The sequence below is a fragment of the Agelaius tricolor genome, unplaced genomic scaffold (genome assembly GCF_023055355.1).
Source record: "Agelaius tricolor isolate 1412-34295 unplaced genomic scaffold, bAgeTri1.0.p SCAF_8, whole genome shotgun sequence".
In the NCBI taxonomy this organism is placed as follows: Eukaryota; Metazoa; Chordata; class Aves; order Passeriformes; family Icteridae; genus Agelaius; species Agelaius tricolor.
In genome coordinates this window covers 40,547,350-40,569,151 of record NW_027269268.1, presented here as the reverse complement: position 1 = coordinate 40,569,151, position 21,802 = coordinate 40,547,350, and the positions used below count along the sequence as shown (strand labels likewise).

The following is a 21,802-nucleotide window of genomic DNA, read 5'->3' as shown; positions in this document are numbered from 1 at the left end:
GTATGGTTTCTGCTTGTGGGCAGGATTGGCAGGCTGGGAAGCATGTTCAGTTTGCCACAACCCGCTGTGTGTGCTTGTGACTTTAAACTTGAAGAATGCCTTGTTGACAACCAGTCCTTACGTATTTCCATTTTCAGGACGAGTCCAAAAATCTGTACAGAGACGCTATCTGTCATGAAATGAAAGTGTGTCCATCATTTAGAGCACTATAGTAGTTTCACAGTCACATTTCTTGTAGATACTCAGTACAATATCAGGAAGGTCCCTCTGTCACTGGCTGAATTTGCTTTGAAGCTGCTTGAAGTTGAACAGTACAAATTTCCAAGTGGTACCATTAATACGCTAGCAGCTACATTGCTCCTTGCCAAGCTGTCTTCAGGTCTTGGGGTGTTTTATACCTTGGGACTATTACCTGGGGATCAGCATCTTTGCATTAATGTCTCTGTGCTATTTTGAGACCTGAGCTGATACATCAGCACAACATCATGCTCCAGTGCTGTGCAAATACACCACCACTGTTTCTCATTGCAGCAGGGCTTTCAAGAGCCTCACTATATGGTGTTTGTATGCTCTTGTTGTTAACAAAACCCCTACAAAGGGAGCCAGTATAAAGCAGTTATTCTAAGCTGTTTCCCTGTGGAGATGGTCTATAACATAGGCAGGTGATTTGTGACTCCAGTAGGGAAAGATAACAACTCCTAGCCTTCCTGTTTAGGTGCATGCCATTTTGCAATCAAAGATGGCTGTCTGTTCTGGCATTCTTCTAACAATGTGGTTATTGTATGTAATTTTAGCTCCAATAAATCAAAACTCAATCAATCTTTCATCCTGAAGATATTAGCAATCTCTGTTACTTTTGAGGTGATTTATTAAAATCAGGATTCAGTCTGCTTTGTTTATGGTAAGTGAATTGCCCTTGCTAGTCTCCCATGCCGCTGTCACTCCCTTGTGCCAAAGTATGTTCTAGTGCCATACAGTCCCATATAGTGTGGGGTCTGGGTATGTGTGAGCAGATATGGAAACTCTGGCTTTGTTAGGGTGAAGAACTGAATTTGGAAGAGGCCATATGCTACATTCCTTGCCCTTAGGAAGTGCTTCCATGGATGTGCTCCCCAAGTTTTCCCCACAGGTCTGCAGTATCTGCATTTCATATGTCATTTGGGACTCAGTATGCCATAGCTGTTTATACCTGTGTCCTTGAACTTTAAAATAAAACCCCTTCAAAACCTTAGGAACATTTAATTTGTTTTATTCTGAGGGTCTCATGTTGGGGGCATTCTTTTATTCCTCACTATGACCAGTGAAGAAGATTTCAGATGTTCCAGCAACCCTCTGCCACCAGCTGATACCATGGTGAAAGCAGTAGCCCGTGATGATTTTGCTGTCCGCAAAACCAGAGCAAACAAAAAGGCTGGTAGCCCCAAGCAGAAGTTTGTGCATTTTGGGCCGGTAACTGAGATTGATCAACAGAAATGGGACAAGCTTGTTATTGGCAGAGCTTCATCCAAGAATCGAACAGAAGATGAAAGCAAGAAAGATGGTGTGGAAACTCTCTCTGGTGTTGAAAGCTCTTCTTCAACCACTGCTGTCAGTCTTGGGTTGGCTGAATACAGCAGTGGAGTATCTGAGCCAGAAAATGAGTCCAGGTATTTGGTGTGGTTTAGGAAGTGCTACTAAGCTGTAAATGAGACCTGTTCTTGCCAGATGCTGATCTGCATGGGAGTGAACTGCAGCATAAACCCAAGAGCTGTTTACATGTATGGCCTCGTTCAGAAGACATCTGACGTCTTCAGAGTATCTTAACACATTCAGAATGGTGCAAAACACTGCGCACAGGTCTTGCAAATGCTTGCTCATAATTTCTGATGGGCAGTGAAGTCACTGGTATCTCAGAGGCTGAGCTATCATTCATGATTTTTCTATTGCTTCAATTCCAGCAGCTTTACTCTGCCTGCTTTCAGCACATTAGGAATTTGTCATTCAGTTTGCTGGCCTTACTGATCTTCAAAAAAGGTTTTTGCAACCTAATGGATTTACTTTCTTTTTGAAGATGGTGTACTGCTGCTCTCTGTTTCTGGCATTTATCTGAAGAATTGTCTGGGTTGTTAACACATTAACAGATCTTATATTTCTTTGGCATTTCTTTGATCACTTAAGTCTGGCTGCAGCAAGAACTTTTAATGAATGCTTTTAGCAAGCAATTCATTTAGCTAAGTTTGTGTGTTTATAAAACATTTGCAAACTGAGTTAGATTACTCCTTTTCTTACCTTTCATTTGACCTGAGAACATTTTGTCTGTCTCACCCTTCCTCTCATTCTCATCACTAGTGAGGGAGGAGTCAAGTCATGTACAGATGACTCTTGCAGGAGAGCTCCGTCTCCTGTACCAGCTTCTGATGTCATCTCTGAGGAACAAACCCCATGGAGTTTGAACAAACAGCAAGAAAGTGCCAAGGAAGAATGTGACAGGAATTTACCAGATATTGAGAGAGATGATATGTTGGTTAGAAGGATGGGAACTTTTTCAAGGCGTACCACAAGCTCCATTCCCATAAATTGTCCTCCCCTGTCAGTAGCTCCTTGTCTGCTGCAGCAGCAGCAAGAGGAGGCTGTAGCTCGTGAAAAGGATTTGAAGACTCTGCAGGAAGGAGAAAGGTCAGAGAACAGAAACAGATCTCTCTGAGCCTGGTTTGTGTGTGGTGTTTTCTTGGATCAGTCAGCAGTGTTGTCCCATTCTTCACATGGGCTTTAAAGATGCGTTTTACTCAATCATCATGGCATGTGTTTTGTTTTGTAAAATTACTTACAAGAATGTATCCTATGAATATAAAACAGCCTGTTTTCTTTAATGATATTTAAGTACTTCAGTTGTTAATTGCTGTTCAGCATGAAAATAGTCTTTCACGTTTTTGGGGGGATTTCTGTTGCAAACCATAGTGCTTTGTCTGGATTTTTATGCCAGCTCCCAAGTGAATAAGTCATTGCATAGATTTGTATGCAATTCCCAACTTCTAACTAATCACCTACATAACTGTGGGGTTCAGTGTCATTTCCTCTTACTCTTTGTGCTGTGGCTAAAGATGCCTTGTTCTCTAGCTGTCCATCATTCTCAACTTTGTTTTGAGTAACAGTACCTAAGATTGCCTGAGCAGCCACTTGCTGTACAAGTGAGCATTTTCATGGAACAGTGTCACTTGTCTCTCTGAGCAGTACAGTCACACAAGAAGAGAGCCAACAACAGCTTGAAATCTCTCAGCTGCAGAGTGATGGAACAGAAAACAAAACGAAATTTCCAGACCCTCAAAGAGATGACATGTTAGCCAGAAGAACTGGAGCTTTTCTTAAACAGCCTGGGCCCAGTACTAAGCAGTTCCTTCCCATGCCATTTTCAAAGCAGCAGAATAAGCAGGGCACAGCTACAGAACTTGAGAAGAAAACCACGAGGTAAGAAAGTTGTGTTTTTCTCTGTCTCTGTTAGCTAGACCTGTGGGCTGTTTGTCAAGATCTCTTTATCAAGAATATTTGCTGGTGGCCCAGTAGTGGTTATTTTCATGCTTGTCCTCAGTTCTCTGCTAATTCTTCCTGCTCAGTAGAAGGCAGTTGAAGGTTTCTTGCCCTTTTAGAAAACTCATGTGGAGACTCTACCAGATGCAAAATTCTAACAACATGGAGAAACAGATCTGTGTAGCAATTACACTTGCATTACATTTGTAGAGGTTTCTGGTTAAATATGAGGTAATCATTACAAATGTTTCCATCTGGAAATGGAGATGCTGGATGTGGTAGTTTAGATGATTGTTTATGGCTTAACTAGTGCCAGTGACTTCCTAAGAGGAAACCTTTAGATCCTGAGATTCTTCCTGATAATGCTCAATGTCTTTCTAAGCACCTTTGTTCAGATGTTTGAGGCCGTGTGAGTGTTGAAGCTTGTGATGAATGAATGATAACAGAGTTATCATTTGGTGGTTGAGCCACATGCAAGCAAGAGTGGAAAGATTCTTACTCATCAGCCTCTTCAGAGTACTTGAGGAGAAGGATATGCATGTACAGACATGGATGAAGTACTGGCTTTCATCTCAGCCAGGAGAAAACAAACCTGTCATCTACCATAGGATTCAACAGTGGCTTGGTGTTGAAATGACTTAATACTTCAGTATTCAATGGTGTTCTGGACAGTTTAATTTCTGACTTTAAAAAATGGTGCAAGCATTTGACTCTTAAAATTATGGGTTTTGCTCCTGCCTCACTTAGCTTGTCCTGTGTCAGCTATTTGGGTTTGTAGGGGCTGGTTTTTTTTGTTAATTTATGCTTTTCATTATGTTTGTGTGATTTTTAAAATATTGCTTAATATATCCCTTTACACTACTGCCTTTGGCTCACTCAGGCCTGAGAAATGTCCACAAGTCTACACTAATAGCTCTGGAAAACCTGCAATAGAACCATCACAAGAACAGCAGCAAGGGCAGGAGGACAGTCTCCCACCTCCAAGACAAGATGAGATTATTAGTACTGCCCAAGTGGCTGAAGATGGCAACAGTGAAGTCCACCTTGGTCAAACATCTAAGCTTCAGGATATTCCTGAGGAAAACAAAATGGAAACACTTTCATCCAAGGATGAGCATCTGCAAACGTGAGCTTTCTGGTGTGAATCACGCAGCTTGCAGACCCCTGTGTGCACACTTCAGAGTTCAGATTGTGCATTGCCTGGTGTGTTTTCAGCCCAGACTACAACACTGTATGTCAGTAATACACATTTTAGAAACAAGAGTTACAGTTGTATAATGCATTTTATTTTGATTTTTTAAAAATATTTAATTGAAAGTTAAATGAAAGGAATGTTTGATTACCATATATATGTTGAATTGCAAGAAAAGTTTATGTAGAAGAGATGCTACAATGTACTCTGCTTATTGAGAGATGCTTACTCTATTTCTCCCATGATTAATGTTGTAGTATGATGATGCTCTTTTATGATAAATTCCATATATATTTATATATATATATATATATATGTATATATATGGTTTGCATAGCTCTAAAGAAGATTACCATTGTAGTGAATGCTGCTGGTTTGTGTATTACCGGTAACTTTTTTCGACTATACTCCCCACCCTGAGGAAAGAAAACCAAAACCAACTAACAAAAAAAACCAACCAAAAAGCAAACAAAACAATAAAAAACTCCAAGCCAACCAACTAACCAGCCAACCAACCAACGAAAAAAAAACCAAACAATCCCCACCCAAACAAAAACAACAACAACAAAACAAATGACCAAAACATAAACAAAACCAACTAAAATTCAAACAAACAAACAAAACCACCAAAGAAATCCCCAAACACAAAAACAAGACCTACAAAAGGAAAAAGGAAAGCCTGTGACTCACTTTCTGACTACAGTATTTGTCTCTTTCATGCTTCAGTTATAGTGGTATGGACTGCTGTGGACTGTAACTGTTTTGTCTCCATTCATTGCATGTATGGCACAATGTAAATGCTAAGACATTGTCTATTTTTAAGAAGCATTTTCTATACACATTTTAGGTATACTTCAGCAGGTTTTTATAATGTGGGACATAAGTATGTGTTTAAGGAGGGATGGGTGGTGTTCTCATGTAGTTTGACCTCAGGATGATCAGGTAAGTCTTGTTTGATGAATACATAATCCCTGAACCAGTATGGTTCTATTTTGGTCAGCTTTACTAGTAGAAGTGACAGTTGTACAAATTATACGGGTCCAGTTGCAATTGCTGCTTAATGTATTTATCCACAATCTAATTTTATATTTGGTCTTGTAGATTCGGCCCCAGAACTGCTGTGTCTGATGACGCAGAGTAAGTTGTCATGTGTTCACAAGATTCTGTTTTAAACAACTTACACTGCATGCTTTCCCATCTTTTCTACTAATTTAAAATGCAGTTGATGCATCATTATTATTTTGCAGTGTTTTGGCAAATAAATTTTTCAGACAGCACTGAAAAATGGAATGCGATATGGCTTACATTGCAGTTAAAAATAATTTCTATATAAAAGTCCTTAAAAACTAAGCGTAATACTAATGTCCAGCTGTTGCTTAAAGTATTGTTTCCTCTTTTTTTCTTTTATTTTGTCTTGGATTTCTTCTGAATTTCCATTGCCTCTAGTCAGCTACAGGTAAAGAGAGCTGGGTTGAATCTGGGTGTTGAAGAAAAAAATGAAGTATGAGGAAGAACAGGAAGAAATAAGAAAGCCCAAAGCAAAATAATATCATTGCAATCTTCAGAATAATTACCAGGAAATACATCTTTAGCTGAGCCTTTATTCTCTTTTTAAAATTTTATATTCAATCACTTCCAAGTTATGTTTAATTTAATAATGTACTAAATTTCAATTTTTAAGCCCTTCACCTTGATGCATCACTTTTCATAGAAGGAGTAGAACTGACATTTATTACACTCAAAAATTTTAATCGTTCATGTATGCATACAAACTTTAATGTGGAATAGGATGCAATGTCACTTGGAAAGCTCTTTGGAAGTATTAGCTATTTAGAAGAGAGATAGTTGGAAACTACACACACAATAATATCAATGTCCTTCTGTTCACAGAAATGCACATGACCTTGTCTGTGTCCCAGATTAAATCCCAAAATATAAACAGTATGGAGAGTTGTGGGGGTTTTATAATGAGTATACACAGAGACTCATATGCAATTTTTCACCCTTTCCACTAATGATAAAGCTTATAATTATGGCCTGAGTGTTCTTTATGAGTTCTTTAATACCTTTATGCTAAGCAAAGCCTCTGTTCTCTGACTACAGAGTAAGCATAATCATTTTCAAGCAGCAGGAATCTGTCCAGTCAAATGAAGGGGTGAGATAAAAAGAGCAATATAACATAGAAGTGTTATACTTAACAATGGGGACATTCCATCTTTTTCAGAAAGCCTGCTTTATGATCGGTTTTTTAATCTCTGTATGCCTGTATTAAATGCAATCATGAGAGAAGGTACATGGTGATGCCTTCAAAAAGGCATTGCAATGGTCTTGGTGGTATAATGTGAGAGCAGCAATGATTAATAAATCATATTGCTTATTCTATACTGATTCTTATTTTGTTTTAGAAGGCAAAACAATTAATATTCAAACCTCAATGTCATCCTTTCCAGATGTGCTACAGTTTGCAACGCAACTATTTTCCTATACTCTCTTTTAAGTTTTTTATAAAAAGTAAGACTGTGTTTTCCCTACTGAAGACAAAGTATTTATGAAGATTCTAATAAAATTTTGCTCTCAAGTAGGAAAAATAAATTGAACTGACATTTTAAATACTTTTTAAATGTTTGTCAAGTCCCAATTGAAAATTGTAACTTGAATTCAGTCTTAGACTAGATGCTCTTTATTCCAGCAGCAACACTAAGGATTCTTTTATTAGACTGGCAAAGTTCCCTTTGCTAGTTAGAGACAAACTAGATATTGTCATCAGCCCTGGTCTGTCTCAGGGTCCAGAAAAGGCAATACTTAGTGTGTTGCTGCTGACCAGGCCCATTCCCATCTCCTGAAGAGGGAGAATTCTAGTGGTACCCTGATAGTCCAATATGAGTTTAGGCTCATAGTGAGCTGAGATTTTTGAGTATTTCTTTACTAGTCTGATTTTGAGCCAGTCTGTCCCTTTTTATGTTTTGTTGGAGTTTCTTAAGTCTTAGTATGACTGTAAAATGGTAATGCAGCCACATAATAAATGTCTTACATAAGGATTGTTAACATATTCTCATAAGAAGGTTTTTTACCTTATCTCTCACTTTAAAATTAATTAATCTAAACATTGATGTCCTTCAGATTTTTTTTAAATTCAAAATTTATTTAGACCTGTTAAAAAAAAGAAATTGTTGCATGGTATCGCTGTCAGCAACAACCGTAATTTGTGATAATAAAGCAGTGTAGCTTGAAAATCCCAACATCCCAAATACACTGTTGGTCTGCACAGTGCTTTTTCCCAGATCGTTGTTAGAACAACAGGTCTGTTACTCTGGTCAGCAGAAAGGCCTCTTGCTTCAGGATGGAGTTTGTATACAATCTCTGGACCTGTGCTAATGGCAGAAAGTTAATGAACTTGAATTTGGTCCAGTTACATAGTCCCTGTCTACTTGTGTGCTGTGTGCCTGCTGGCCCAACATGTGGGTGAAGGGAGCAGTAAATCTAGTTCTGTTCATGGAAGTGTTAGCGATTGTCTGGAGCTATTTGTAGATTGTACAAGACAGAAGTAGGGTGAAATTATGTGGGACTCATAGTGAAAAGTGTCTTTGGCTAGAAGCTCAGAGTTTTGGCCTCTTTGATTCTTCTCTAAGGATGAACTTGTCAGAGAAGTTGATGTAGACCTTTCAGTTGGCCTTGTCCGTGTACTCGGGAAAGGAAGTTTTTCTCCTTAGTGATTGTTGGTCCAAGTGGAGCACAGTGCTTTGGGGTGGGACTCCTTCAGACTGCTGTCTTGGGAAGATACTGTTGTGGAATAACATGTTGCTGTGGAGCTGAAGTTTGAACCCACCCAGTTGCTCATCCCTGACAATGAAGGCCCAGCAGCAGGAGGTGACTGCTAAAGTAGGAGGTGCATCTGGGGCTGCAGTGTATAGTTTGACTCCTGGCCAAGGCTAAAGCCTTTTCCAAAGAACCTTTCTTACTGCATTGTTAATAGTTATAAAACCTGTTGCTGTCTTTGTGCACCCTGTGAGACCTGCATGAATTCAGGGAACAGACATTAGATTTACATTAGGAAATCCAGGTATTCCTTCTAGAAAGGCAATATTCTTCCATCCCAAATGGCAGAGTGTGTGTACTCATGCTCTGCTAGGACCAGTAATCACCATTTCAGGTCTTACCTTTTCTCCTACTGCATGGGAATGAAAAATAATTTAAAATGAGGAAAGAGTACACAACCAGTTTGACCCAGTAGGCCCAAGATATCAAATACTGAGCACTAAAGTCTTTCTTAGTGTGAGTTTCAAAAGCTCTTAAACTGGAATAAACCCTATGAGAGTGACTTTATTGCAAGTTATGCATCTCCCAACCTACCTCACCAATCTGCCAAATATGGCTGATGTTTAAGTTTTAAAAAAAACACTTGCCATCTCTATAGGTTTTGTTATTTAGGAGTGTTCCAATCCAATCCTGAACAATGCAACTGTTAAACTACCCACAGAAAAACCCAAATTAGTGTAACCCTCACACTCTCGTTAAGGGGTGAAGCACAGTAATATGTTAACTTCACTGTTCATACTTAAAGGCAATAGGATGTTTATTCTGTCCTTCATTTCTGAGTAAATACCTACTTAGCAGGATGGGATCTGTGCACGTCCTTTTCCATACACTGTCCAGACCTTTCAAATGTTTTCTTGAGAGTGGCATTCCTGTCTTTGCTTGCCTGAATACAAATGCTGGCTCATAAATATATGCACAGCTTTCCGTGAGTATTCACTTTGAATACTGTGGACAGAGTTGCCCACAATTTTTTCTTCATTGGGTGCTTCTCCTGCTAGTTGGCTCATTGGCTCATGTAAAGCTGCGGGTGATCATTTGAGGACTGCTGTGAAATCACTTCATGTGGAACTGCATGGCTTTCTTTTAAGTTTTTTTTGCTTTGAATGGCACAACTGAGGTCATGTTTTACTAATAATAGGTAGTAGAGGTGGAGTGGTAAGCATGTTATCTTTGTGTGAAATCTTTATGTAATATAAAGAGATGCATAACGTCAAACCACAACCTTTTTTTTCCTTTAACTCCCCAAAGGTCAGAGACATAAATTAAAAAAAAACCCTTTTTTTGTCCTGGACTCCTGGACGTCATCTTTTCCTTGTTAGGTTTGCTGTATTAATAAGTTGGTGCTGGTAGCATTGGATTTCTTCAAGGGCGAGAGGGGAGGAAAGGGGAAGGGAAAAAGTACCATGCAGTTTGAACTGAGTGTACTTCTCTGAGTTTGTAGCAATAGCATTTAGCTGGCCATGCTGTCCCTGATGCACTTCTCAAGCCTTCTTTTACCCTGAAATGGAAAATTCTTTCTGTGGTGTTAATCAAAGTGATCTTGGAAACCCATTGGGCACAAATCTTCAGAAAGTAAAATGTTCTGAATGATAGAATGATTTTTATTAAGAGCTATTGATGGAAGTGTAAAGTTAGTAGTGCTTCTTAGTGAGGTATAAAGTTGTGGTTGACTAACAAATGGGAAGTTGAGGAGTGTAATGCCTGAAGTACTGTGTGGGATGCTAACAAGCCTGACTTGGGGACTGCTGCTTTTGGGAGCTTTGTAACAGAGCAGGTGACTGATTCTGCTGTAGCACCCTCATGTGGCTTCAGCTCTTACAAGCAGAAGGAATATAAGCCTCTAAATAAGACTGGGCCTGTTGTTATCTTTCCCTTGTTTAGGAGTATGAGTATGTTTGACATGAGATGTGAAGAAGAAGCTGTGGCTCAGCCTCATAGCAAAGCTCGCCATGAGAAGCTGCAGAATATACACAACCAGCTGAAAGAGGATGAGACTAGATGGCAAGATGTGAGTAACACAACATTGTCTGCAATGCTGGCAGGCACTAGGGCCAGCCAGCTGGGCAAAAACAGGACAACCTGCTAAATCTGCACTTGCTGTCAAGTGCTTAAAATAATAAGGAGAGGGTTTGTTTTTTTTTCTCAGTGGATTGTTGCTAAAACCATAGAAGTTCATAATTTGTTGTAAATCAAAGAATACAAGATCTTCCAGTCCCTCTGCCTGTTCACCAGGTATTTTGCTTTTTAAAGAAAATGTAAAGAAACTGTGATTAGGTAAAAAAAATGGAAGAACAACTTCTAACTCCTGACTTCTCTAACTTTTCTAATTAGTCAATGGCCAAAGTGACAAATACAAGACTAAGTAGGACAGGGAATAAATAGGTCAGCCTTTTCTTTAATAAATTTGCATAGATACAGAAAATGTTAATGTTTTCCATCTTGTCCAAGCAAACAAATACCACTTCATGTTAGGTACACCCTGCTTGGTTTTTAAGGCCTTTCCAAACCCTCTTTCCTTGATGTGTTTTGTTAAGCTGTCCAAGCATTTGGCAATGTCTGCAGTAAATTAGCAAGAACAGAAAAAAATTATCTGCAGGTAAATTAGTATAAAGAGTTTTAGTTTCAATTCTGTTCATTCCTAATGACTGATTTTAAACAAGGAATTTGGGATATTTTTTAATTAAGAAAAAAACACTCAAAACACAATAAAACATATCTGTTCAAGTATGGTAGTTTCTCATTACAAGGAAAGCTTCTGTGAAACACCTCAGAGAGGTCTTTGGTAGAAAATTTAAGGAAAAGTTAAAAACAAGTTGTATATACAGCTAAGAAGTGACTTTTTGTAGTAGAACAATGAAAGACGTCAGCTGAAAGGTCTTTATGTATGGGAAGCTGTAATTTCCCAGCAGAGATAAGAGTAAATCCAAAGGCATTCAAGAAGTTTGAGAACTCTGCTGTAGAATTGAAAATGCTCTGACCTAAAGTTCTTACATTTTCCAGGCCCTCAGCACCTTCTACCATGAACTGAAAGTTCTGAAGAGGCACTGAAAATGTCTTTATTAGAACATCCTCAACATTCTGAGGGCTTTATAGAGACATGTGTCATGCTCTGATATTTTAGATGCCTATGCTATGAATTTGCCAACAATTAACAATTTTAAGGGGGTTTTAAATTATTGTTATTCTAAAGCATCAGAACTGGAAATGATAAACATGTCTGGTTTTTAATTATGAAAAGAGAAGGAGGGCTTATGTTAGAAAATTTGCTAATGAAAAACTAATTTCCAAACAATAGACAACAGTGGAAGTAGCTGAATAGGGAAATGCTTTGGTACTTCAATGAGAATAATTAGTAACTGAAGAAAATGATATGTTTCATGAAGGGGATTATGGACTGATATATGTAAGTCATGTGAAGAAGTACTTTAATGAACATTCCCTTTAGTGTAACATCAATAAATTGTGGTTTTAAGCTAAATTAAAAGTGATAATGTTTTTTCCTGATTTCCATAAAATAAATTATGCTTGCAGTACCTTCTGCTGTTTACCAATGAAAATGCAATTAAAATATTTGGGAAACCATGAAATTAATGAAATAGCCTTGAAATATAATCTGTATGCCAATCTCCTGATGTGGAAAATTTAATGACAAATGTTCCCTTCCAGTTTAATGGGAAGTTATTTTTCTTTGCAGAACTTCTGCAATGGTTACTTTTTACATGTAAAATTTTGTTCCTTTGCTAGTTGGCTGCAAAGAAATTCTACAGTTTAGAAAACTTTTTACTGTTATACTTGTACTTTGAGAAAGATCTTACTTCTGTATCCTCCAGGATTTGTGAATTCATAAAGGATGCAAGACATCTCAGGGGCCCATAACAGGTACCTCCTGTGACTCTCTGGTTTAGTGTCAGGCTAGTTTTTCAGAAAAGGCAGAGAACCAGATTCAGTCAATCTTCTGCACAATTTCAGGCAGGCAGATTCCAAAAAGACTGCAATTGTTACTTCAAAAAGGACGTTTCTATGTAGCTGGATACAAACCACAGGCTTTTTACTCTGTCATCTCTCACACCAGCCAGATATGAGCCACATCAGTCCCTAATCTCTCTTGCTCACATCTGGATCCAGAGTAATGCAGGGTGGCCATGATGAAGAATTTAAATTTGGATGCTGCACTGGATTTTTCTACCAAAAAACCCAACATCATGGGTCAACCATATTTGCATGTAGCTTAAGCATGGGCAAAGTTGGAACTATAAGCTCTCCAAGGCAGATAGTGCAGCTGTAGCTCATGGTGAAACAACATCCATTCCTTTAATGAACTCTTGCTTCCCATATGTCTGATTATTAAAATTCTTCACCAAACATAATTTTTTTACTTAATTTTCCTGGAGAATTGGATTTTGTCCCTAGTGTTGGCCAAGTGAAAATAAGTGTCCTGACTGGTCCTTTTAGGCCAAATTTCTTGCCAAAAGCAAGGTAAGCAGTGAAGCAATGAAATCTTTACTGTATCCTGCTATCAGCAGAAAATTCAGGCAACATCTTCATTTATGATCTCCTTTTGTCATTGAAATAAACAATGCTGCCTGCAGGTGATGGGAGCCTATTCCACAGGCAAGAACAAGTATTGCTACCGGCTGGCTGGGTTCATTGTTACTTGTGGCCACTTTTTAGCTATTTGCAACTCTGCATTCAGGTGCTTTCGTTCTCTCACAGGATCTGGCTCGGTGGAAGAGTCGTCGAAGGAGTGCTTCACAGGATTTGATTAAAAAGGAAGCTGAGAGAAAGAAAATGGAGAGGTTATTGGCTGGAGAGGGAACGAATGAGCGCAGAAAAAGCATCAAAACCTACCGAGAAATCGTGGAGGAGAAGTACGTTGTTTTACTGGAGTGTAGTGGCATGTCTGAAAATGCTGTGTGCTCCACAGGTGATAGGTAACTGTGGGCAGCCATGCCTCCCAGCCTGAGTGAGGGAGAGGGGAGGATGTTGATGGAGCAGAGGAAATGGCTGTGATTTCCAATGTTAGTGTGATGGTTTCTCTTGTGTTGTCTTCCTTGCAGAGAGAGAAGGGAGCGGGAGCTTCATGAGGCATACAAGAATGCGAAGACACAGGAGGAGGCTGAGAGCATCCTCCAGCAGTACACTGAAAGATTCACTATCAGTGAAGCTGTCCTTGAGCGTTTGCAGATGCCAAAAATTCTAGAAAGAAGCCATTCAGTGGAACCAAATTCCCCACTGAAAGACCCAAATCCTCTGAGATATTTAAGGCAACAGTCACTTCCTGCTCCAAAATTCACTGCCACAATTGAAGCAACCATTGTTCCCACCACTGAACTAGAGCCCAGCAGTTCAACAGGACGCACATCTCCCAGCAAAAGTGTCTCCAAGGCTGTGCCTATGCTGACACCCAAGCCTTATTCACAACCCAAAAATACACAGGAAGTTTTAAAGAACTTTAAGGTAGGATGCATCACGTGCCCCAAAGTCAACCAGGAGGCAAAGAGGTCTTGATTGAGTCATCCGAACATATAAATATTTAATGCAATTATGTAGAAAATGGTGGCACCCTTCTGATATTATAAAATTCAGCTTCATGCTCTGTGCTGCTTCTGGTTTAGTGGTTTCTTCATGTTTACCAGTCTTCTTAGAATCTTGACCTCTTCAGACTGAAATATTTGCACTGGTCATTTTAACTCAGGCTAAATTTGTTTGGGGAAAGGGGGAATTTAAGACAAAAGCAAGGTGTTTCCTCAGAAAGTTTTTAGAAAAGAGTATATGGTCATGTTTTTTGGTTTTGAACAAAATGGAAGGTGCAGAGAGTGTGCAGGCCCTGATTTTTGAAGCAAGACCTGAACTGACTTTTGTGTCAGGGGTCTGATTTTTGGCATACCCAAACAAGTGTGTGCCTACTCCTTCAGAGCCAAGAGCCAGCTTGCCCAAAGATATGCTGTGTCTTAAACATGCTTCTCACCAAGGATGAATGGGGAAATCAGCTTCACAGGCATAAAGAGAGGATCTAGGTTGTGCATGGAGGTTCAGTGAAGCAGGTTGATTCTGGGGTAGCAGAGTAACTAGAGATTGATGGTGAGAGAGGGAGAGTGGCTCCATTGGATCTCAAGAACCATGCAAAGACTATGGGAGTAAAAGAAGTAAGAGAACTTGGATGAAAGCAGGGCTGCTGGAATAAGTCACCTATGATTTGTGGGAGAAGAATAGGAAACAATATTCTGAAGCCAGAATATGAAATCTGAGGAGTCTATCTTTTGACTGGGTGGTTGTGGAGAATGAGAGTAAGATACTGAACCAATGATGGAAAAAGCAAAGAACTGGGATATATTAAAAAGGACAGACCAGAATAAGTCAAGCTTGAAAACATCTGCTGTTCACAGCCTGTACCAAAACTGGAGCTTGCCCAAGTCTCATAGTAGTCATGTTGTGAACAGTGTGAAGCCTATTGGCATGGGTGCCCCCAGTCTATAGAGTTTGGGTTCCCTTCTGTCTGCCATTGCTCATAGAATTTGGGTTCCCTTCTGTCTGCTGTTGCTCATGCTTTGCAAGTGGCATTCAAAGGTCCCTGAAGCCCCGTTGATATCCCAGTAGCATGCTACCATGTATATTCAGGCTGTTTACTTTCTAAAAAATAAGTCAGCTCTTTGTAGCTAGTGAAAAAAGTATGCTGTGATGTATAATTTATTGAAGTCTGTCCCAGCTCTTGTGGAAACCACACCCCACCATGCTTCCTAGTTGAAATAAGAAACTGATAAAATTCCTGTTTCTCCTATACCCTGGTTGGTATGCCCTGAGTTTACTTTTTAGATATCAGTGAATCATGGATCTTTGGTTTTTTTTCTGATCCTTGCCACTTTTTTCATCAGGGGACCAGATATGTGTGTGTATCACCATCATGTTATTGCATATATAATTCACATATGCAAGAAGAAACTAACTCATGAAGGCTCCTACGCCTCATGAACCACCACAAAAAATCTGTTTGAATCTCGTTCACGTGATGTGAAAAAATGTGATTTGTCTCAGTAGGAATTATTCCCTAGCACATGTAGTTGTAGCATTATTTTCCCTTGAAACACCAGCCAGTCAATGATTCTTGGTTCTGGTGACAATGTGTTGACTTCCTCCAGATCAGAAGGAAAGGAGTATGTTTGTTTAACTCTTCAGCCAGGGCATCTGTTCTGTTCATCCGAACGTTTGGTTTTCCTCCTTAACATAAATAGAGAAATGTCTTAGTCTAAACAGAGACTGAAATGGATGGTGCAGCCTGCCAGTGTTTTCCTGGACTTTTTATTTTTGAGATGTTTCATAACCTGCCTCTCTAGTAGATCATCCAGCACACAGACCCAGAAGACTCGGGGCTCAGTTCCTGCTCACGCCTGTGTTTGGAAATAAACCCAAAGAGTGGTACTGCGTTAAATGGATGATGTCAGTGTAGAAAGGGAGGGAACATTTTCATCTGAAAAACACTCAGAAGGAGTGAAACAGGTGGTGGAGCTGATTGTGCAAGGGCTAACTGCCTCCACCTTCCTGCACGTCTGGCAGAGCTAAGGATGCCTAGCACCTCAGAGATGGCCTCTTAGTTGATCATGCTCATAAAGAACAAGCCTCTGGATGCACGTGTACAAGAAATCAGTGGAAGGAGTTTGCCCTCAGCCTGCTACTGATGATATATTCTAAGTTGGAGTGCCACTCTTGAGGTATCCAAGCTGTTCACTCAGTAAGTAAGGAAGGATCTCTGTGCACAGAGTAGCAAAGCCCTCCTTACTCCTCATGCCTGCTGACAAGCCTGTAAACATCTGTGCTGTGGCCTGGCAGGAGCAATGTGGTGGTACTGAGACATGGTCTTCTCCTGGTCTCTCTCTACCCGGGGCCTCTTAAGGTGAAGGGCAGTGAGTTCTCTGTAGCAAGACTTCTCTTGTATGCTTCTACAAAGAGCCCTTCAAATTGAAGGGAGTCTTTACATGCCAACTCCATTCAGAAATCCCAGTGTAAAAGTGCCAAGAAGTTGCATCAATTCAGAGGAAGAAGCCAAATCATATTTTGTACTTTCTTCTTTGCTTAAAGGTTCCTTAGTGGGAATATATGGCCACCAAGGAGCTAGCTTGGCCCTGAGAAAAAGGTAGTTAAACTGTTTCCATACTCTCCTTTTCAAGTAGGTTGCCTAAAGTAATTTTTTCGGAAAGCACCTATGTATTTGATTGCCTTATGGAGAGGGTGGAATGGCCAGTTTTATTTGCTGGTGCCTTGATTCCCTATTAGGAATAATAAAGAAACAAGTAGATGAACTCTGCTGCTCCTGTCCCTTCAAAGTTCACATGACAGTGCTTCAAAAAAGTACAGACTGCTAATACTGGTGGTGAGGTCATTGAGGTACATAAGCAGTTCATCAGCATAATTAGTCCTGGAGAACCTGCTTAGCTCTTGCATAAGGCAATGTAAAACCCAGCAGATTTGGTCTAAATTTAACATAAATATTGATTTTTTTTTAGACATCCTTTGATCTGTGATGCCCACAAAGGGTGTCTGTATGTTACAGGGAGAACGGAATGTGGGAAACCAGGAAATCCAGAAAAATTATTTCCTTGTGCCTGTGTTTTGTTTATGAACTGTCTAGGGTCACAGGGTTTTCTTCTGTTTTGGCCTGTTGAATGAAATATGTGCTTGGCTTCATCCCTCACTGATAACACAGACTGTGTTAATGATTGTAGTATCATGTTGAACTCCTAATTTCCTAAATTCCTTGGAATGCTACTTGTCTCAGCATATTTATTTAACTGTATTTTGCAGGTAGATGGAAAAGTCAGCATGAATGGAGAAAATGTCAACGGCACAGAAGAAAAGGATAAAGAATGTACAACAGTAATATTTACTCCTTCACCAACCAGATCTGTGAAATTTGATGGAGTAGCCAGAGGGGACAAGCCCCCGGAAGAGTTGAAGAAGGACCCCCCAAGTGTTGAGCTCAGTTTACAGAGGCCTGCCACTCAGAGTGTGCACAAAGAGCCAACAGTAAGACCAACACGAACAAACCAGCCTTACTTTCTGTGCCAATTTTCTGTCTCATGATGTATTTAATCACTAACTAATGATACCCAAGTGCCTCTGTTTGCCTTATTGCAGAAGGGTGTGCCCAGACCAGGAAAAAACTATAAACAAAACCCCAAGTCCTTTGTAAATTAAAGGCTTCTTCCTTTTTTATGTGGGTAGAGAAATAGGAGGGTAAAATTAAAAAAACTTTTTGCAGCCACTGGGGGGAGGGATTTTGGAGGTTTTTTTCTTTTGTCTTTTTCATTTTTGTTGTTGTTTTGGGCTTTATTTTCCAGATGCCATGCAGCTGATAAGCATGCTTTAAATGTGCTGGGCCAGGGAGAAATTGATTCAGTGTCCCAGCCGTTGTGCAGGTTTATTCAGCGCTTCTCCTAATGTAAGCTGATTAGATCAGCAACATAATTGGACTGTGTGAGCCATTATAATTAGTCTCAGTTTTCAGTTTTGAAAAGAGGATGTGGATGTGCTGGCAGTTCTGAACATTTGGTTTTCATTCCTCTCTCAGAAACATTAGAAAAGGGGATAAGCTATTGAAATGCTCAGAGGGGCCAACATGCTTCTTGACTGTCTTATCAGAGAAACAAATTAATTTTACCTTTTCATCTTTCTCTCCCCCTCTTCCCCAGAGAAAAAGGCAGGAGTAAAACTAGAGCATATCTCAGCAGGCATCTAGATGCTACAAAACTGTAATAAAAGTAGATAGTAAAAACAAAACAAGAAATAAGGAGAGGATTGCAAAGAGACCATGTAAAAGGGCTGCAAGCAAGTGACAGCAGAGAGAATTCTCACAATTTCTTTCCTGTGTAACAACAAAGAGAATTGGAGATGTGGTGAGAGTTGGAGTATGATAATTTTTTCTTTCATCTCAGATTTCATCCAAGCATTGGGCAGATAGATAACAGGGAGCAGGCGGGGATCTGTCCTGGGGCATGATGGCTCATTCATGAGAAAGGGTTTGTGTTTTACTCCCCTGCCTAATGCCAGTCTCTAGCTATGGACAACCAAATCATGGAGCCTGCAGCAATGATGGGAACTGAAGTGTGCCATGAGCACAGACTTGATTCTGTCGAGGGAGCTGGTATTGAGTCAAAAGTGAGTGATTTGCAGGGGAGGGGAGGGCAGGACTGAGGCTGTTCCTGTCACAACAGTTTGGCTGTGATGGAAAAGACAGGTAAGCATTGCATCTGATACAGGAGAGCAGGTAATGGGAGTGTTTGAGAATAGAGAAGAAACTCAGCTTGCTGGAGATTAGAAGCTCAATGACAATCTGAAAAGCAGTGAAGTGAAAATATTAAAGTCTCCTTTTTAAGGATTTTCAGGCATAGTTAGAGTTATGAGGAAACTCAGCAGCAGAAGTCACTGTTAGTTCTTGAGTGTGGTTGTATCTTTTGATGTCCTATCATCCTCCCCTTTCTACAGCTTTGAGGATGATATGGCCAGCTGAATACAAATTTTTCTGTGTCTGGTTTCTCCTTCCAATTCTTAGCTCTTGTGGTCTTACCAGCAAAGGCAGCAGAAGAGTTTGACTCCTCAGATTCCTTGTGACTCTTGACATTTACAGAATAATTCCTGGTTCATCAGCTTGAATGCACTTAATGATGAAGCCTACAAGAGAGAATGAGTGTGCACCAAAATGGTGCTAGTGATAGAGTGACCATGCTGTAACTACAAATTTTATATCACTAGCCTCACAATTCCATCAGCAATGTGACTGGGTAGTGCAAATCATTGTAATTACTCCTGGCACTTCAGCTTTCAGCAAAGGTATGTGTATTAAGCATGTCAGGGACAGAGGAAGGAGAGCAGACTGCTTCGAGGAGGATCTTCTGTGGGAAGACAGGTGGAATGCACTGAATGTGATAAGAGAGAAGACAAGGAAATCTGCCTGTGGCTGGAAGGGAATTTGCCAGCCTAAAATAAGATTTCAGGTTCTGTTTATTCTGGATGTTTACTTCTCTTTACCCAGATGCTTCTTTTTAATTTTACAGGTCTCCATGCCTCAGCCTAAGGCATGGGTAGCAACTTAGCTATTAAGCATACAGGAGAGCCTTGGTTTGTTGATGGAAAGGGCTTAGATACAAGTTTACAGAGATGGGGACATGGTACTGATGTATGGCTTCTCCACTGTGGGTCTTGGGACACAGACAAGCACTGCTATAGACACCTTGATATGGATGTGATTGGTCTGGGGCCTTATCTGCAAGAACTGGGCAGCTGCACTGGACTCACTTCACTCAGCCTTCTCCCTGTACTTATTTTACTTTGGAGTTTGGACAGCTAACACAACCATGTCAGCCTCATCTGCAGACCCTGAAAGGCTAAACTGCTCTCTGAAGGATATAACTCCTCCTGGAAGGTTGGGAATCCAATCCTAATCTGAGTGAGACCTCAGATTAGGAAAGATAAGATCCTTCTGGGCTTGTTCCACTCCCTGTAAAACGAGACCTCTTGATCAGTAGGATACTGCATCTAGCTGTCACTGTCAGCATTCCAGAAGGGGAAAAGAGGTTTGATGTTTGCTCCAGGGATGGAACTTCCAAGCTACACATTCTTAGAAGTAAGGAAACCTTCTGAAAGCCTCCAGTGTCACCTCCCACAAGGAGAAGACAGGGCTGTAGGTTTTCTCTGATGCTTAACCCTTCTGACATTCCAGAAGAGGAAGAGAAAATGACAGAAACAGGCGTAGAAAAGCAGCTGAGATGAAGAAGAGCTGTTTAGAGTGGAAGAAATTACTGAAGCTCTTTTGCCTTGAGAAAACCGCTTCAAATTAAGCATATTTTCAAAGCCATTTCTAAACTTGCCTACACTGTGTTTATTTGTATATTTTATTGATTCAGTTCTTGTTAGCTATGTCCTTCCCACCCTTTGAATAAGATTCACAAGCAATAGTTCTGTTAAGAAATGATGAGTCAGAGGTTTGTTTTTTTCCCCTCTAGTTGTTTGTAGATTTGGGTTGGTTTTGTGTTTTATTCATTCATTTTTTACTCCAAGTCTCTTTTGTGAAATATATATTTCTTTTCATATACACCTTACCTATGACACTCCTGTCCTCCCCTTCTGATCCTCTTCCTGTTCTTTACATTCCCCTTCCTCCTCCTCCTCCATCCCTTGTAGGGCTGCTCCCCTGCTGTTTCAGTTCATTTGTCAAAGGGACTAGTTCTGTCTTCTCTCAGCCTGGCAGGCTTCCCTTTGAAGTCCCTTCTGTAGTCCCAGTTTGCATCTGTCTGGCTGCCCTCAGGCATTGTCTGCAACATGGGAAGATGCAATGCAACTGTACTCCAACAGTGCTTTTGGCCTGAAGTTTATTTAAGGTCCACCACTTAAAACACTAACACTATTGAGGCTTTTGGGGAGCTAGGGAAGTGCAGAGATCATTTCCTCTGAGTGAGACCTCAGTGTCAGTTGTCTTTTTGAGAAGGAGCCCATCTATATGTGAATCAAATAATGTTCACAACCAGAGACTGACTGGGAAACGTGTACATCCTGCCTGAATCTACTATGAAATGAGATGCAAAAACCTGCAGCAGGTGGGCAGGACAGTAAAGAAAAATATTATCAAAAAATGTACTTACATCTCTAGAGTATAGGTAGAGTATTAGGTAGAGTATAGGTAGTGTATAAGTGATTTTACAAGAGACCTTTGCTTAAAGTAGCTAATGAAATTTTGCCTATCATTAAAGTCTAAAAAAGGATAAACTTGACCTACAAGCAGGAGGAAAATATCCCACTGGTGTTTGTGGAGCAATGTGGTGCTAAGAGGGGTGGTAGGTAAAGCATACCTATACCTCTGAATGCAGTTGGAAAAACTGGGGCACAGGCCCAAAGACTGATCAAACAGTGGCAATACCAGCAATAATGTGAAAATTATCTCCTCATCCTGGTCCTACCTGTCAGCCATTTAGGCTGTGTTTTCTTCGCATTTTAAAGAATAGCGGTGGGCACTATGAGTGCTGAGAAGTTGTATCCGCTAGCTCTTTGAATCAAAAGTTGGCAAAGTAAATATTTTGTTTTAGAATGGTGTTTGTGCAGATTTTAGTGTAGGGGAATTAATTTGTCAGTAAGTAAGTAACATCAATTTATTTTAACCAATCTTTATGCAAGCACATAGAAATTATTGGCTTCCTATAGCTCTAACTATAACTTTGCTCTGATCAACCAAAAAAATAAATATAGGCAGCAACCTAAAAAAGATCAGGGTGAAGTGGTGGTGGTGGTGGTTGTGGGGAGAGACAG

At 40.1% G+C, this 21,802-nt stretch overlaps 1 protein-coding gene across 1 annotated transcript in view; it reads left to right on the top strand.

The window, feature by feature from the left end:
- Positions 1-21,802, top strand: part of LIMCH1 (LIM and calponin homology domains 1) — a 188,776-nt gene that overhangs the window by 131,051 nt on the left and 35,923 nt on the right. Inside the window, exons 12-20 of the mRNA XM_071432482.1 lie at positions 1,302-1,646; positions 2,329-2,655; positions 3,211-3,444; positions 4,385-4,630; positions 5,798-5,833; positions 10,394-10,520; positions 13,226-13,380; positions 13,570-13,969; positions 17,309-17,530. Coding sequence (XP_071288583.1) covers positions 1,302-1,646; positions 2,329-2,655; positions 3,211-3,444; positions 4,385-4,630; positions 5,798-5,833; positions 10,394-10,520; positions 13,226-13,380; positions 13,570-13,969; positions 17,309-17,530 — 2,092 coding nt within the window. The remainder of the gene's footprint in view (positions 1-1,301; positions 1,647-2,328; positions 2,656-3,210; positions 3,445-4,384; positions 4,631-5,797; positions 5,834-10,393; positions 10,521-13,225; positions 13,381-13,569; positions 13,970-17,308; positions 17,531-21,802) is intronic.